We start from the raw sequence: 17,522 nt of genomic DNA, 5'->3' as shown, positions 1-17,522 counted from the left end.
TTAGTTGTGCAGCTGACCATTTCAGTTACTTTCTTCCACCTAATTGTGTAGACAGGCCCCCCCCGCCTTTTTTTAAGGAGAATTTTGATCATTAAAGTAACAACGAAACCAAATATTTTTATTATGTATTTACAGTTTAAAAGTGTTTTCGTATCCAGCACCTTAATTAACCCTCATCATCCTTAGTGGGGCATTTGGGGTGCGTGTTGTCATTTTCACCACTTTCGGATAATGGAAATGGAGTGCGGAGCGTTTCAGGTGCTTGCACCAGATGCTCCTGGGTCCACACCCCGAGGTGCTCTGGAAAGACAACCTGACCGCTCTCTGCCCTCTTCCTTTGTTGCTGCACCTAGGACTTTGGCAGCCTGCGCTCTGTCACCTCCCGGTGTGACTTGAAGGCAAACCTGGCCAGAAACGGCTGTGGGGGCGAGTTTGAGAGCCCGGCCAGCAGCACCCAGGTCCTGCGGAGCCTGCCTCTCAGCAGCAAGGGCTCCAGTACTGCCAGCTCCGACGTCATTCAGATGACGCCGCAGAAGATCGCCCTGACCCTGCGGCCAGGTGAGTGCCCTGGGGAGGGGACGGGTTAATAATGGGAAGGTGAGCCAGGGCAAGCCGAGAGCAGAGGCAGCAGAGGGAAGGGACAAGGCGTGGCCCAGGCCCCAGGAAGCAGAGTACAAGGCCCCTGTGCACAGGTAGGTATCTTTGCTATTTGTTCAATCAAGGTAAAATATATGTAACATAAAATTTAGCATTTTAACCATTTTAAGTTATATACAATGTTATTAAATACATTCACCATATCTAACTATTGCCACCAACCACCTCCAAAACTTTTTCATTATCCCAACTTGAAACTCTGTGCCCACTAAACACTCATTTCTTTTTTTTTCTTTTAAAGATTTGTTGGTTTATTTTAGAGAGAGAGCGAGACAGAGAGCGCATGTGCTCTCCAGAGCAGGGGGAGGGGCAGAGGGAGAGGGAGAGAAGCAGACTTCCTGCTGGGCAAAAGCTGTGTGACCCTGAGATCAAGAGGCCAGGCTTAAAGGACTGAGCCGCAAGGTGTCCCTAGACCCTAGTCCTTGATTCTACCCCCACCGTCACTCCTGGCAGCCACCGTTCTACTCTGTCTTGAGGTGCCCCATGTAAGGGACTCATACAATACTTACACTTTTGTGTCAGTCTTCTTTTACTTAGACATGTTCTAAGTGTCAGAATTTGCTTTCTTTTTAAGGCTTTCTTTTTAAGGCTAAGTAAAACTCCATTGTGTGTGTATACTGCATTTTGTCGGCCCACCCATCCATCCATCAGTGGACACTTGAGTTGCTGCCGCTTTTTGGCTATTATGAATAATGTGATTGCATTTTATGGGAGGACACTGCTAGGTTTACTCCCTAGTTAACACAAGTTTCTCAGGAAAGTGCTGCTTCCACGAAAATGTGTTTTTCCTTATCAGCAAATTCCATTTGAGTCCATGGCATTCGGAAGGGACAAACTTTTAGAGTAGTTTATTTTATGACCCTAGAGCCCCTGCAAGCCCTAGAGTTGATTGTGATACGAGGAAACTAACAGATTTTGTGTACCTACTATGTGCTAAATACCTGGCCTACTCTAAGGTAGCTAAGACCATTTTACACATGAGGAGTGACCTGCTCAGGGCCTGCCAGTTAGAAATGGTGACTCTGATTCCACCCCAGGTCTCTGCGACTGCAGAACTCCTGGCTTTTTCTAGTTCACCACTTTTAAAATATAATATGCTACCTATTAGAATTGTTGTGATGTCAAAAAGGGGATATGTATGTGTTTCAATTAGAAAGTATCACAGTTTGAGAGAAGGTAGCTTATTTCTAAATTCCTTTGATATTTAGCCTTTTCTTCTATCACATTGCCTAAGAAACCATTGGCAATAACTACTTCCAGACAGTTTATTTAGACTTCAGGGCTGCTGGAGCCAGTGGCAAGATCGTGGATGTGGTTGGCCATCATGGGTTCTAGAGCTGGCTCAGTCCCTAGCTTGGAGGGCCTGGGCTGGTAACCCCACCCCTTAGCATCATCTCAAGGTCTTTGTCACCTGCATTCCTCACAGCCACATTCAGAAGCTTAAATGAGACTTTGTGTACGTACACTTTAAAAAGTTAAAATTACCATTATTTTCGAAGAGTAATGGCCAAAGATGCAGATTCTGGAGTCTGCGAGGTCTAGGGTTGGAGAGCGACGCTCAGTGTCTCAGAGATGGTTTAGCCCAGCGCTGCCATCGTAAGCGCTTAGTAATGATTGTTGTGGCTGTCATCATATATTTAAAAATGTTTTATTCTGCCTATTGAATTGTCTCGGAAATAAAAAACAGAAGGAGGGGTATTCGGCCCTGCTAGATAGAGAGGCACAAGCTCTGAGGTCGGCAGGGATTAGCGCGGGGATTTGCTATTTTTACAAGTCATCCACTGTGAGTGACACTTAGCCTTTCTGTTTGGAGAGCTACCACGCTGAGAGAGAGAAGGAAGGGAGCCCTTGCAAAGCTGTGTGACCGGGTAGAGAGGAGTCAGCCGAGGCTTTTATGTGGGCAGCTACTTGCTCATGTCCTCTGGGTTCAGATAACTCATCTCCGTATGTGGAGACAGGCTTAGGGTCAGGGGCTGTGACCTAGAAGGGGATGTGGGAGTTGTGGCAGACGATTAAGATACTGGAACATTGTGTGGGGTAAGAGTAGCTATCAATTAAGTGATGATGTATCTTCTTTTATATTTAATTACAGCATAACAGTCACTTAAAGGAAATTATTGAGAAATCATCCACTTTCATGCAATGTTGTTTTTCATTTTTGCCAGACCCTGTCTCTATTCACATGTTCATAATTTTCATACACTTCTAATGTATATATAATCATGCGCTGTCTTTACTTAATAATTAACAAAGACCAAAATTCACACTGCCAACCAAGTTTATAGTTTCAGTCATCATCAGGGGAGGTTTTGAACTTCTGTTTTGGGAACTCCTCATTTAGAATTGCTCTCAGAGCCTCTGGTTTTCTAGGAAACATATTCGTTCATGGTGGCAAATCCTTGTTCTTTAGGGTAGATTTCGTGTAGGAAACAGCTGGAGGTGACACAAAGTCAGAGATGCCACAGGTTTAATTCTACTTAAAATCAGAATGAAGGTGTGACTGTGAGACAGAGAGACTGTTGTTTGATTTGATTTACCAACTGGCTTTTTAAACAGCCCCCAACGAGGAGTTAAGGAAGTGATTTGAGTAAAGGCAGCCTCCTGGGGCAAAGTTCTCTTGGCGTTACATGTATGCAAATACTGATTTATGCGTAAAACCCAATGTATGTTCAATTAAGGAAGAAGAAAATCAGTCTTATTTTGATTTGCTTGTGGTTGTTGTTAGAAAGAGCTCTGAGTCATCATGTATATGAGAAATGTTTTATTTTGCCTCTTGAATTGTCTTGAAAATAAGAAAGAAAAAAAGGGTGTAAGTGGCTCTGTTGGACAGAGAGGCACAAACTGCTGGATTGCCAGGGATTAGTGCTGGGATTAGTTGAAGTTGCTAATTTTATAAGTCATGGTATAGTCCTGTCTCCTGCTAAGCATTATGATATGGTTTCTGGTATTGGAAATAAAATGGAAAGCACGATCCTGTTTTTATACAAAATCATGATATGGGTGCTGTTTGTGAGCTCTGTTTGCGTGGAAGGTGTGGTGATGGAGAGCCCATTTCTGGGAGATCAAGGTGATGGAGATGTTCGCTGCTCAGTTAGAATACACCCAAACTATGAGGATGTTTGTAAAGCTGAACACTTGGAGGAGATCTGATAAAAATAGGAATTCCGAAACGTCTAGAGTCTTGTGAATATGTTTGTCAAATATAGAAACACCTGAAGCCAATGAAGCCTCTTAAAGTCTTGAAAATTTTAATATTTTTAAAGAGACAAACCCCAGATATTTATTTGGGGGAAGGAGAGAATGTTATGTTGCAGTTAGCAGCGTTCAGTTTACCACGTGCATAGTTAACCTCAAGGTAATTGCCTCCGACTCTGCAGAAGGCTTTCAGATCTAGTGGTTGGTTTTTCCATTATTTATCTTTAGAAATTCTTTTTTGTGTCCTCCCTTGCCCTGCTCCCCCATACCTCATGATAGATATTTGTTGAGTGAAATGTAACACTTTGCCAGCCTTATACTAGCCTAATCAAAGACAAGTCTCAGCATAACATAAGTGATACTTCAGGAAAGCAAAGTTATTGTTCCAGAATAAGCCTGGGGGGAAAAAAAAGAAAAACTTCCCTCTAAGCAGAACTTTTTGTTTTGGTTTTCTTCTCTTCTTTTTTAAAATTAAGATAGGATTCACATACCGTAGAAGTCACCATTTTACTTTTTTTTTTTAAATAATTTTGTTTCTTAATTTTTATAAAGTTTATTTATTTAGTGATCTCTGCTCCCAATGTGGGGCTCAAACTCCTGACCCCGAAATCAAGAGTTACATGCTCTTCTGACTGAGCCAGCCAGGTGCCCCAAGTCACCACTTTGAAGTATATAATTCAGTGGTTTGTAATATATTTGCAACATTGTGCAACCATCACCATTGTCTCATTCCAGAACACTTTCCTGACATCAAAAAGAAACCTTGTATGCATTAACAGCCACTCCTTATCTTTTCCCTCCGCCACATTTAGCCCTAGGCAACCACTAATGTACTTTCTGTTTCTGTGGTTAGTGCTTATTCTCAACATTGTATATAAATCATATGATATGTGGCTTTGTATGTCTGGCTTCTTTCTCTTTGCAAAATATCTTCAGTATTCAAGACTGCCTTCCTTTTTACGGCCAAATAATATTCCTTTGTGTATGTATAGATATGCCACATTTTTGCTGATGAATATTGGGGCTGTTTTCACTTTGGGGCAATCATGACTCATGCTACTGTGAACATTCATGCACAAGTTTTTGTGTGGACATGTGTTTTCAATAACCTTGGGGATATAACTAGGAGTAGAATTGCTGGGTCATATGGTAATTCTATGTTTAACTTTTTGAGGGGCTGCCAAACTTTAAGCAGGGTTTTGTATAAACACAGGATCATGTTTTCCATTTTGTTTCCAGTCCTGGAAACTGTATGTCAGGAAAACAATGTTTAAAAATTCTTAACAAAGGATATAAACTTTAGAATAAAGCTTATTGAAATGGTAAATGAAAGGCCAGGGGTGGTTTTGAAGCACTGGGGCAGTTAGAAAGGGTTTACTTAAGTCATTAATTTTCCTCGATCCTTTAGCTCATTGACTAGTAGTTTTGTTTTTTTCGTATTAAGGGTTTTATTTTGAAATAATTGTAGGCTCACAAGAAGTTGCCAAAGTCATAGTGTTCTTGTATACCCTTCCCAGCTTTCCCTGATAGTGTTACATAACCAAAGTGCATTACTAAAACCAGGAAATTGACATTGCTACAGCACTAGTAACTAACCTAGAGGATTGGTTTGCTTTTGAGGTGGGTTTCCTGCCAGCCTTGTCTGTGCTGCTCTTTATCCCTCTTCTCTGAGGTTCTACTTCCGAGGTGCCGGTTACCTGACTTAGGCACTGCTTCTGCCATGTACACTAACAGGGTACATACTGTATTAAAAAGTCAGTCTAAGAAAGACTTGATGGTGGATGGACAAGAGATTGGCTAACATAGAGTGTTTGTACCTTCCCCCCAACACTTACAGATTGAAATACTAACCCCCCAGTGTGATGGTATCAGGAGGTGTGGGGTCTTTGGGAGGTGATTAGGTCATGAGGGTGGAGCTCTCATGAATGGGATTAGTGCTGTGAATTTTCAAAAGACCCCAGGGAGCACCCTTGTCCCTTCTGCCATGTGAGGTCACAGCAAGAAGTCAGCAGTCTACAACCCAGAAGAGGGTTCTCACCAGAACTCAACCGTGCTTGCACCCTGATCTTGGACTTACTTAGAGCCTTCAGGACCATGAGAGAGAACTTTCTGTTGCTTATAAACCCCCAGTCTAGGGGTACGTGTTAACTAAGATCAGGTTAATTTCAAGGAAACTAGGAATGCCAGGCCCTAATGCTTGGGGCAGACACTGGTGGAGGCCAGTCATATCTTCACGTGGTTCCTTCCTTGGTTCCATCCATCAAGAGTCAGAATTCTGGAGTGAGGAGTGAGGTGCACTATGGCACACCAGCCTTGTCCTAGACCAGGGAGGGAATTCTTTGGTTCTAGGTCTGGATTTGATCCTGGGATTCTAATTACCTTCTGCTACAGTGAACAGAAGAGCTAGATGACAGTCCTAGGGTGTGCACTTGGGCCCTAATTCCCTGTTAAGCTGAGATCCTGTTTGTAATATAGCTGATTTTAATGTGTCCCTTCTTTCAATATTTGGCACAGAAGGGTAATTCTGAGAAATCAAAAACTACTTACATTCATTTGGGGATGGCAAGAGTCTTTTTTGATTGGAATACTACTTTGTCTGAACATTTGAACAAAAATCAGTCTTAGAAATACCAGTTCTTGGTGAATTTGCTCCTTCACTCTCTCTTCAATATATATATATATATCTCATATATATGATTTATTTGTTTATTTGAGAGGGGGGAGGGGCAGAGGGAGAGGGAGAGAATCCTCAAGGAGACTCTTCCGCTGAGCCCAGACCTCCATTCGGGGCTCCATCTCATAACCTTGAGATCATGACCTGAGCCCAACCGACTGAGCCATCCAGGCCCCCTGACTCTCTCTCTTCACTTTTGGTTGAAGGGAGGGCAGAGAGAAAACAGAACTCTCATAGTACATTTCAAGTGGTTGGTTGATATTGACTACAGTAGGAGAACCTACGCTCAGGAACTGAGTGAGCAGTAGGAATTCTGCACCGAGTACCATGCCACATGCATGTGGGCTGGGATGGCGTCACCAGAAGCAGGTGCTGACCGAGCACTGACGGTGAAGGTGAGAGGGGCTCTGCTCTTTGCTGGACACATGGAGGTGACATGTCTCAGGTGGTGCAGGACTGCGGCTGGATGTGCTGCCGGAGTGTGTCTAAGCGTGTGCGGTTCTGGAAGTGTGTCCGAAGATGGAAGGTGGGCCCCAGACTTTCTCCCGGCGCGCAGTGACCGCCTCTCCCTTGGTCTGCTGACCTTGCTGGTAGAGGGACTGGTGCACCGCTCCTTAACTCCCACACGTAGCACTTACACTGAGAATGGGTCCCCAGGAATGTCAGTCCCTCCAAAACCTGCTTACAGAACATCCCGATATTGCCAAGGCCCCCCGAGGAGTTTGTAGCATTAAAATCAGGTACAGCTGAGGCAGCAGTAAACCCTCATTCTGAACGCTAATGGTATTACCCTCTTTCTTACACCCTTCCCTTTTTGGAAAACTGGGAGAAATACGTCTGTTTCACATTTGCGGCCCCCGAATGGGGAGGGGTATGTGTGCTTTTCCAGTGACCAGTTTCTCTTAGAATTTGATGCCCAGAGCTCTCTCACTTCGGAGTAGATACCTGCTTAGTACCCGCAGACTTGTGTGTCACATCTTGGTTCCCTTTCTGCCTTCAGGTCTGGAAAACGTAGAGTTAAATTTAATGCCCAAGGCTATAGCCATTCACGCTCAAGTTTCTGGCAGAATTTTCTGTCTCCCTTTTTATCCCTACAGGAAATTGCTTTAATAACTGACTTCTGGGGGGAACCCAATTGGAAGTTTTCCTCCTTAGAGGCATTTGTGTGGTGTTAGGATATATTGTCTCCTTTGATCCCCACAGTAATTAACATCCTCCCATTTTACCCATCTAGAAGCTGAGCAGCAAATTTAGGGGAGCCTGAAGTCTCCCGGGTTCTTGGTGACAAGGTCTGGTTTCCAACCCAGCTCTCATTCTCCAAGCCTAATACCCTCTTCCCTCCCAGAGGCTCCTCCCCAAGTCCAAGCCTGTTCCCGACTTTCCAGGTCCTCAGGTGCTCATTAGTGCATTACTCATAGTCCACAAAGGTGGATTCGGGATAAAAGAAGATGTAGTTGGGAACTTTGGGGGAAAAGCACAGATGACAGAAAATGCAGAAGCCTCTGCGAAGAGATCGTGGGATTGGACAGAGCAGACATGATCTCAGGCTCCGCCCATTGGTGGGTGTCTGTGGTCTGCCCATGTAAAGACCAAGGAGGCACTCCCCTCCCCCAGGCTCTCCCCGCTCCTGCCCTTTCCCCACCATGATGTGTCATCCAGGGCTGGGTGGGGCTCAATGCTGGGACCTGCTCTGTCTGCCTGATGGGAACCAGAGGCAGACTTTGCAGCCGTCCGGAATTCATTCTGGAAGAAATCTCCAGCATTCCTCTGCTTGAGTCAGATTCTGATGGTTTTTAAAAATAGGCTCCTATCAACAGGCAACCCAAACTACGTCAGTCTCGAGGAAGCTAGAACAGTACACACAAAAGACAAGTCCAGGGAAGCGGGCCTGGTGCTGCCACTCAGGCAACAAATAGTAATTGTAATAATTACACTTCATCGATGCAGGCCTTTGCTGCTTACAAAACACGGCCCTCCTCATGAGTGCCTCATGGCCTTAGTCCGTGCTGTGCTGCTATTTCCATTGTACAGCCGAGGACACGGCGCCTCAGGCCGCTCCCCTGGTCAAGGGACAGAACTGGAACTTGGACTTAAACCATTTGATCTTCTGAATCTCTGTGGTCTAGTTAATGCAGCATGCCTTGTCCAGGGTGGGAGGAGGAGAGGGAGCACACGGGATTGGGGTCCTGTCCTGCAAGTTCAAGAAGGCTTCTGCTTGCTGCTTGTCAGCTTGAGGTGAGAGATGAGCTTCCCTGGCAGGTGAGTGCCGGCAGACCGGGTGCGGACCCGCTGGGTAGGAGAGGACAACTTCGCTGTTGCACGTCTGGACACACAGCGTGTCTGCCCAGATTTCAGATGTGTATACAGCTCTTCTGCCCAGAGAGTTTAAGGACTTCTTGGTGCCTCTGAAAAAACGACTAAGCTCAAGGGCAGATGGAATTACCTGGTATGACTGTTCTTGAAGTTGGCTCTAAATGATGTGTTTTTAGAGCCTAGGAAATGATTTAGGATCATTGTCTTGGCGTGAGTCCTCGGGTTCTTGCGCTGACTTAGGCCCGTTTGTAAACCTGGGAGCTGACACAGCAGAGGCCACGCCTCCCAGGCACTGGCTTTCCTCTTCATTTCTTTCCCTCTGAATTAATTCCTCCTCTGTCTCTGACTCTTATTGTGGAACCCAAAATTATTTTCTCTTTCTTGTAGCTGGTAGACAAATCTGGTAATTTTTTTTTCTTTTTCTCTTTTTCCCCCTTCATTTTGATGTTGCTAACATTTGGAATCTGTCTACCTGTATTTATACATATAATTTCTGATGATAATGATTTGTGTCTGTGATATCCCAAAATGTCAAATATGCCCAAGAACTAAATACTATTGTCTGTAAGTGGCTAGGGAAATAGAAAAAGGTGACATGTGGCAGAAGCATAAATATTTTTGCCCTTTGGAGGTATGTTAAGTAACCGTGTGCCCCCTATCCCCTTGCCTTGTACCTCTCTCTTCCCACCTCACTTCGTAGTCACTCATGCCCATACCTCCTTTAGTTTATTCCCTCTTTTCTATTTCACTCACACCTTTACAGTCTCCTCCAATTCGGCCGCTCCTTTCTCTGAAGTCGGTGTGTGGTTGGTGGGCGATTGTCACCTAATCTGTGTCCATGGAATTGTCTGGTTCATTGTACAGCAACTGCCCTTTTTGCTGACAAAACAGAACACCACTGAGGAGACTAGTTGTTAAAGAGTTTCCTAAAAATCCTGAGCCAAGTATTTGGAAGGAGAGCCTAGAACTTCCCCCTCAGAGCTGTGTTCTCTTCAGTACTCCACATCCAAGAAAAATATTTCTTCCAAGAGGCATGTAGTCACTAAAGAAAAGTAAGAGGGGGACCAGCTTTGAAAGTGAAATGCATGCCTTCAGCCCCCAGTAAGTTGGATGACCTCTAATGTACACGGCCTCTCGTTGGCACAGGTGACAAGATGACTTTCCAGCTGCAGGTTCGACAAGTGGAGGATTATCCTGTGGACCTGTACTATCTGATGGACCTCTCCCTGTCCATGAAGGATGACTTGGACAACATCCGGAACCTGGGCACCAAGCTCGCTGAAGAGATGAGGAAGCTCACCAGCAACTTCCGGTTGGGGTTCGGGTCTTTTGTAGACAAGAACATCTCCCCTTTCTCCTACACAGCGCCGAGGTACCAGACCAATCCATGCATAGGGTGAGTGACCAGTCGTCCTTCTGTTGGGTATTTAAGGGTGGGAGAATGGAGTAGCAGGAAAACTTAGCCCAAAGAAAGGACTAGGGAAGGTATATTTGGGGGCAGTGAGGGAACAGACTTCGGCGTTCAAACTGACTGACTATGACCCAGTTCTGTCCCACCCCCTCTGTGTGGAGACGTGAACTGTTGCAAGGCTGTAGGAAGGTGTAATGATCATAGCCCATTTGTTTTCCTGCCTGTCTGTCACAGCACTGTTTTCTACGTGAAGACGGTGCTCTCGAGAAGTGAACACCCAGGCGTTCAGGCCGGGGGCAGGAGAACAATGGAAACTTTCCTCTTGCTTGGGGTGACTGAGGCGCTTGGGGATAAGCGAATTATTTGTTGTTTATGTAAATATAACTTACCTCGACAAAATGAAATGGAAATCCTGTGTTTTAAAGGTATGACTTTTTTCCCAACTTGCGCTGGAAAATGTTTGACAGATTATCAGAGAGCAGGAATTTCTAACTGCCACAATAAACAAATCCAAAGTATGTCATGATGGAAGTTTATTTCCTGGGTGGCTCAGTCGGTTGAGCATCTGCCTTCAGCTCAGGTCAAGATCTCAGGTTGAGCCTCACATCGGGCTCCCTGCTCAGTGGGCAATCTCCTTCTCTTTCTCCCTCTGCAGCTCCCCCTGCTCGTGCACACACGCTCTTTCTCTGTCAAATAAATATAATCTTGAAAAAAAAAAGTGTTTTCTGCTGACCTAAATCCAGACGGGTCTCCTGCTCAGTGGCCCCCTCTCTTCCAAGCAGGGACTCAGGCCCAGGCTCTGTACACCCTGTACTTCTTCACCTTGCACGTGTGATTTCTAAGGTCACTGTGTCTGGATGATTGCTCATAGGTGGAGCTTATGGGCCAGGGCTGAGTGGCTTTTGCCCCTTCTGTTCCTGCATTTTATCAGACAGAACGGAATTCTAACAAGGAGGCTGGAAACTAGGTTAGCTGTGCTCAGAAGAAGAGGAAGCAGGCTCGGCGAATAGGACTCTGCCATCGTGTATTTGTGTGGGGGGAGGGGTGGAGGGTCATGGCCTCCAGCTCCCCTAAGGCAACCTCTACAGAGTTGGTTTGTTTCTAGTCTTGCAGTTGTTCCCATGAAATGTCAGGATGATGTGGTATATGACAATGGGTGGTCCCTTCCAGCTCTTTCCTTCTCATCCCCACATTCAACTTTAGTCAGGCTTTGGGATGTAAGGCCCCAGCGTAGTTACTAGACAAGAAGCAGCTAAGACTTAGGTTCTTACCAAGTGTCAGGCACGGCATGAAATGCTTTGCACCCTATGGGTTATCTCACGTAAATCTCATGACAGTCTTTTGAGGTCTCTGTGGCAGATGTGAGCCCCACTCTGCAGATGAGGAAACTGTCACTTCGAATAAACAGCCAAGCCGAGATTACACAACTGGTAAGGGGTGAACTTGGGGCAAGAGTGAAGACAAATGTCTTCAGAGTCTGCATTCCTAGTAATACAGTGCTTGCTTTTCCCCATCCAAATCACATGACAACACGGATGCTTTACCTGAGTCCAATCCGAAGGCTAATACCCATTCCCACCCCCCCCCCAGGTGCTTGCCTGAGGGCAGTGGTGGGCAATGCCACTGTAACTATCTGTTCAGCTCAGATAGCTCAGCGCCATCTGGGTTTATTTCTTGCTTGTATAAAATCTGGTGAGGGTTGAGCTGCTTTCCGTGGCAGCTCTCCGTCAAGCGGTGACTTGGATCCACGCCCTTCTACCTTATGGTGGCAGTTTCGGTTCTTGGGTTACTGGGCTGCCCCAGGGAGGAGGAGAGCTGTCCCTAAGCCCCTGAGTCTGCCCAGCTCCCCGGCTCATCTTCAGCAGCCTCAGCGGCTCCCAGCCCTGCGTCAGGCTGGGTGGTCAGGACGTGGTGGTGTTTATGCTGGTGATGGACGTTCTCTTTAATCTTTCCGGATCTTCTGTGCACTCTCCTTCAAGCTCCCTTAGATCTTCCCTTAGATCTTTCCTTAGGGCTTGGGAACTGGCACAGTGGTGAGAAAATCAATGAATAAGAAAAAGGTTTAAATACAAAAACGAGTCTTAAGTTCCTTAACTGCAAAGAGGCCTAGGTGTCATCATGAGCTGGTCTAGCTTCCTCCTGGCCCCAGGTGGCTGCTGGAGTTACTAGTCCAGGGGGCACCTGGGTGGCTCAGTCGGTTAAGTGTCTGCCTTCTGCTCAGGTCTTGATCCCAGGGTCCTAGGATTGTGTCCCACATCGGGCTTCTTGCTCAGTAGGAAGTCTGCTTCTCCCTCTGCCTGCTGCTCCGCCTGCTTGTGCTCTCTCTCTGTCAAATAAATAAAATCTTCAAAAAAAACCAAAACAAAACACCCAAACTTTTTTCAGTTCATCTAGAATAGTGACTCTGTCTGCTGCTTTTTCACCTCTGCTCTCTGATTGGGCCCTGTCTGCAGATGGACAGGGTGTGTCTCCACGGTCATTTTCCAGCGACCCTCCATTCACTGTGAGATATGCTAGCTCGGAAGCCTGGAGAGGATGAAGGACCTGCTCTGGGAATTCAGCATTCGAATATTCAAGGCTATTACACACCGCTTTTCCAGAGTCCTTCTCCGAGGACCAACTATAGCAGTGAAAGTCTTCACCGTGAGCACAGGCGTGCTGAAAGACTTGCTAGACAGTCTAGTGAAGAATGGGAGTTTTGCAGGAAACATCCAGGCGAAGTTATGCAGATCTCTCTTCAGGCTGGCCACCACATCAAGGAGTCACTGTGGCTCGGTGAGATAGGCTGAGATTGCTCTCCCCACGGCCAGGCAGCGGAACGTGTGTGGTGTCCCGGGTCTCGGAGCTTCCCACTGCTAGTGGAGAGAGCGGCGCGAGGCGGCCGTTCCTGGGTCTGAGCCAGCCTGTGTGTGCTTTGTTTGCCTTTCGAAGTTTTAATGGTCTGGTAGCGCTGGGCTTGACCCACATGCTTGGCCCCCCGCTGTCCCTACCACTCTCTCGTGTCACAGCTGGTCCACCTCACTTGTTTGCCTTTCATCCCTGGCTCGGTGCACATTGTCTGTGAGCCTTGCCTATTCTTTTCCTTCTGCTGGTGTGCAGGGGAAAGTCACAGGGTTCTTCTCAAGCTCCAGTGGCACCTTCAGTTGGGTTTTTCTCCCCTGTGCGAGTGGAAACAGCAGCAGCCCCACGGAAGTTCTGGGAAGATAGAGTCAGGAGGGAGTGACTTAACCACCTATGCAGGACACCTCAGAGAAAAGAGCACCGGTTTTTCATGGGGCTTTCCTGAGGTTTGTCCCTCCTCTCGCTCCAGACATTTCTGCCAAAGGATCAAAGTCCTAGATTCATCCCTTCCTATCTTAGAATGTGCTAGAAATGCCAGAACTGAAATAAGTAGTACCAGGGCTGCCATAAGAAAAAAGACATAGTATAATTTAATCATCAGATTAAAGAATTGTTTAATTGCTATTCTGAGTAACAGGAAGAGTGTCACTGGGAAAAGTCATGTGGTGGTCACTGGGAAAAGATACAGGATTTGCAGGATTAATGCAGCATGTTATCTCTGGTCCTGAACACATTTTCTTTTACTAGAGGTATCAGGCTGTTGTTGAAATACATGTCATGGCTCGGAGCACCTGGGTGGTGCAGTGGGTTGAGCGTCTGGCTCTTGGTTTCAGATCAGGTCATAATTTTGGAGTTGTGGGATCGAGTCCTGCATCGGGCTCGGTGGGGAGTCTGCTTAAGATTCTCTCCCTCTTCCCCTCCCCACCCCTGCACTTATTTGCATGCTCTCTCTCTCTCTCTCTAAAAATAAATCTTTAAAAAAGGAAAAGAAATACATGTCATGATACATTTATATGTGGAATCTAGAAAAGCCAAATTCATAGAAACAGTAGAGTGGTGGTTGCTGGGAGCTGGGAGGTGGGGGGAAACAGGGAGACATTGGTCAAAAGGTGCAAACTTCCAGTTATAAGATGAATTTGTTCTGGGGACGTCATGCACAGCATGGTGACGATCATTAATGATACTTTACTTGGAACATAAACTTGTATAGTTGTAAGTTGTTAAGAAGTAGATCTTAAATGTTCTCGCCACACACACACAAATGGAAATACACGTGCGAAAATCTGTGTGATATAACACATTTCGCCTTTCATCATTTATGTTTTTTCTTACCCTTCCTGTATTTCTTCCAAGGGGTCACAGTATTCCTTCACCACCTTGATGGTATGATTTCGTTGTCTTCCGGCATATCTTGTGGCTGAAGAGAAGTCTGCTATCCATCTAATGGTTTGCCTTCTCTCCGTGACTTTTAATATTTTCCTGTGCTTTTCATATTCTATAATAATATGCATTTCCACGTGTCTAGATTGAATTTACTTGTATTTACATTGCTCAGAATCTGGTCTGCTTGTTTAGCCTGAGAATACATCCTTATTCTTGAATATTCTCAGACATTTTCTCTTTGACCCCCCCCTTCATTTTCTTACGCTCATTTCCATAATAGGACACGTCTTCTAGTTTACCATTTTGTTCTTCCGTTGTTTCATCCATACACTGAGGTTTCATTTTTTAATTTCACAGACTATATTTTTTATTTGGTTCTATTCCAAACTTATGTTTTTGATACTGTTTTTTTTTTTTTTTCCAGAGCCTTCTGACTTTTTTTCCTTCTAATAATATCCTGTTTTAGCTTTTGGTATCTACTCTTTCCTCTCCTTTAATGTCTTAAATATCCTGTCTTACAGTACTCGAGATCATTCTGTTACCTCTGTTTCTTGGACTGCTGTCTTAATCATCCCATCTGTTGCATTTGTGGACATTCCTTCACGGTGCCTTCTTTCTTGCAGGGTCCAGAACTTCAGCATTAGCCCCTCTTCGCCCGCGGTGGTTTTCCGCGCGAGGATCTCAGCCCCTCTGCGTCCTTGCAGGGCACGCGTATGCTAGCTGCCCCTGCGATCCTCTGGGTCTCTGTGGGACTAGTTTTCCTGTTCGTCTCTCAGTTGGGGGTTCCTTCACCATAAAATTAGTGAATTCTGACTTGCTCGGGCCTGGAGTTCACAATTTTTATGGGTGATTCATCTCGCCCTTGGCGGGGAGTGGATCTTCCTTGCTTCTTTCCCAGGCTAGTGGCTGGAATTTTTATCTTTGATTTTGGTGACAGGGCAGCTCTTTGTAGTGCCCAGCTTTCTGCAGAGAGCCCCGTTCCAGGGCTTCATGCATCCCTGTTCGACTCCCACCCCCAGCCCTTAGGACCTCCGCCCGGTCGTGGCACACCCCGGAACTCTTCGGCCTGAGCTCTCTCTCCAGCCCCACCTGTCTCCTAAGTGCGCTCATTTGTTCAACGATTTTTTCCCTTCCTTTCTGGCACCTGGGATTTCCCTGCTAAACTTTCACATTAACATTTACATACTAACATTTTGAAAATTTTATGTTATCCAGCAGTTTTAAATATTTAGAATAAGAGGGGAGCTCTTTCCATGTCAGCTCATCCCATAATATTGTCCCAAAGCATTGGATTGTTTTCTGGATTGGCCTGGACCTTGTGCCTTCGAAATTGCGATCACTTTTCATATGTACACGCTCCTCCCAGGTAGCTTAAGCCTATATACTTCATTTATCTTCTCAGTTCATAATGCTCAATTTAGTAACTGCCCATACATGGCCCTAAACAGGGCTCTCCGGGCACATGCAGGGTGGGGCTTGGAGCGTTCCCCAGCACTAGACCCCCAAACACCCAGACCTTCAGTTCTGTCAGGTCTTCCAGGGGTTAAATGAAATAACTAGTCGCAGAGGACATCATATTTTAGTGACTGTGAGACATTCAATGGGATCTGTGTGACAAAGCCGTTTTCCTCTCACTAGGAGGGGACTGATTTGATTATAGGAATTTCTGTGCCATGAAGACTTCTCTCTGGCAAACACATTATCTAGTTCCCGATTATTTAATAGTAATTCTCCAGGTAAAAATATATCTACTTAATGTTGCTAGCGCAGGAACGAAAGGAAAAGGTAAAAAACGCCAAGCTCATTTCGGTGAGCTTTTCACAGCTTCTCTGGCTTTCTCATTGCATGACAGTTACTATTCTCCTCTCCTCCCTTTCCTCAAGCCACCGCAACTGGGATGACAAACCCACGCCTGAAGTCCTAAATGGTGGACCAGAACCACACAGAAAGGTGTAGCAGCTTGGAGGAAGGGAGTCGGTGTGTGGTTACTTCCTCCTGTATCTGTCCCTTGTCCAGTTATAAGAACTACTGACGGGGCCTCCACTCCTTTCCTTCTTCCAGCCAGGAATATAATTTCCATGGCCTTTTCTTCATGGCAGAATGAGATGGGAATAAAACGTTTGGGTGGCCTGGGTTCTAGAAAGCACAAGGTGCAGGTGAAGATTTGGGGAAGAAGGAGGGAGTGAAACAAAGGGAAGCGTGTCGCTCCTGCCCCCTGTCCAGGGAGAGCTGAGGCCGTTTTGGCTGTGGGGTCAACTCTGTGCAGAGCTGGTTTGTTGTGGGCTCGTGAATGGAGCCGGCGCAGCAGGTCCCGCGGAAGAATGGGGTGGCCTCTTAGAAACCTAGAGATTGCCTCTCGCCTGGAGAAAAGGAGCCTGTGCAGACCTGCCCTGGCTGCTGCTGCTTGGCGGCAGTTAGGCCGGATCCCCTAGGAGTTGCTAAGCCTGTTTCCCTTCCCATGCACGCGGCTGAAATTGGATTATAAAGCCTTCCCCCCCATGCCTCTCCATTAGTGGGCTTTTTTTTTTTTTTCATCTTTTATTCTGAAAGAGAGGCTTCCTTAACATGGCCACAAACCTCGCAGTCTCTTTAGGTCTGCCTTCCCAGCCTCCCCTTGGCCCAGCCTCACCCTCACTCCCCGCCCTGCGGCTTCACTGGCCTTCCTGTGCTCGGGCTCCCTGTGTTCTCTCCTGCCATAGGGCTCTTGCATGTGTGCTGCCCTGTGGCCAGGACCGTCCCCCCTCTCCCCTAGAGAATCGACTTGTGAAACAGTATAAGGTCTCTCATCCTATGTCAAGCTGAGACTCCTAGATCCATAATTGGGATCTAACTCCCTGCAGGTGTGGGGCCACTTGGTGCTACAGGATTTTGTGTCCCCTTAGTGCTGGGTTCTTGGTCACGCCCCTTCAAAGAATGAAGAGGTAGACCAGACAGAGTGGTGGGCAGCAAAACAGTTTATTGAGCAAGAGTATAAAGCTCCCAGAGAGGGAGGGGGACCCGAGTGGGTTGCCCTCGGAGTTTCCAAGTTTGAGGGTTTTTATGAGGTCT

At 46.2% G+C, this 17,522-nt stretch overlaps 1 protein-coding gene across 4 annotated transcripts in view; it reads left to right on the top strand.

Annotated features, from left to right (window-relative positions):
* The first annotated feature begins 322 nt into the window (after positions 1 to 322).
* The window catches only part of ITGB5 (integrin subunit beta 5), a 93,699-nt gene continuing 76,499 nt past the window's right edge, over positions 323 to 17,522 (top strand). For 3 of the 4 annotated variants that reach the window (XR_004625063.1, XM_034659781.1, XM_034659770.1), the window contains exons 1-2: positions 323 to 558; positions 9,986 to 10,235. Coding sequence is in view for 3 of the 4 variants with exons in the window: in XM_034659781.1 (XP_034515672.1) it covers positions 522 to 558; positions 9,986 to 10,235 (287 nt within the window). In the remaining variant the exon portion in view is untranslated. The remainder of the gene's footprint in view (positions 559 to 9,985; positions 10,236 to 17,522) is intronic. The other variant, XM_034659776.1, reaches the window with a different exon arrangement.

Source organism: Ailuropoda melanoleuca, chromosome 1 (assembly GCF_002007445.2).
Source record: "Ailuropoda melanoleuca isolate Jingjing chromosome 1, ASM200744v2, whole genome shotgun sequence".
NCBI lineage: Eukaryota > Metazoa > Chordata > Mammalia > Carnivora > Ursidae > Ailuropoda > Ailuropoda melanoleuca.
This window is presented reverse-complemented; position numbering and strand designations above follow the sequence as displayed.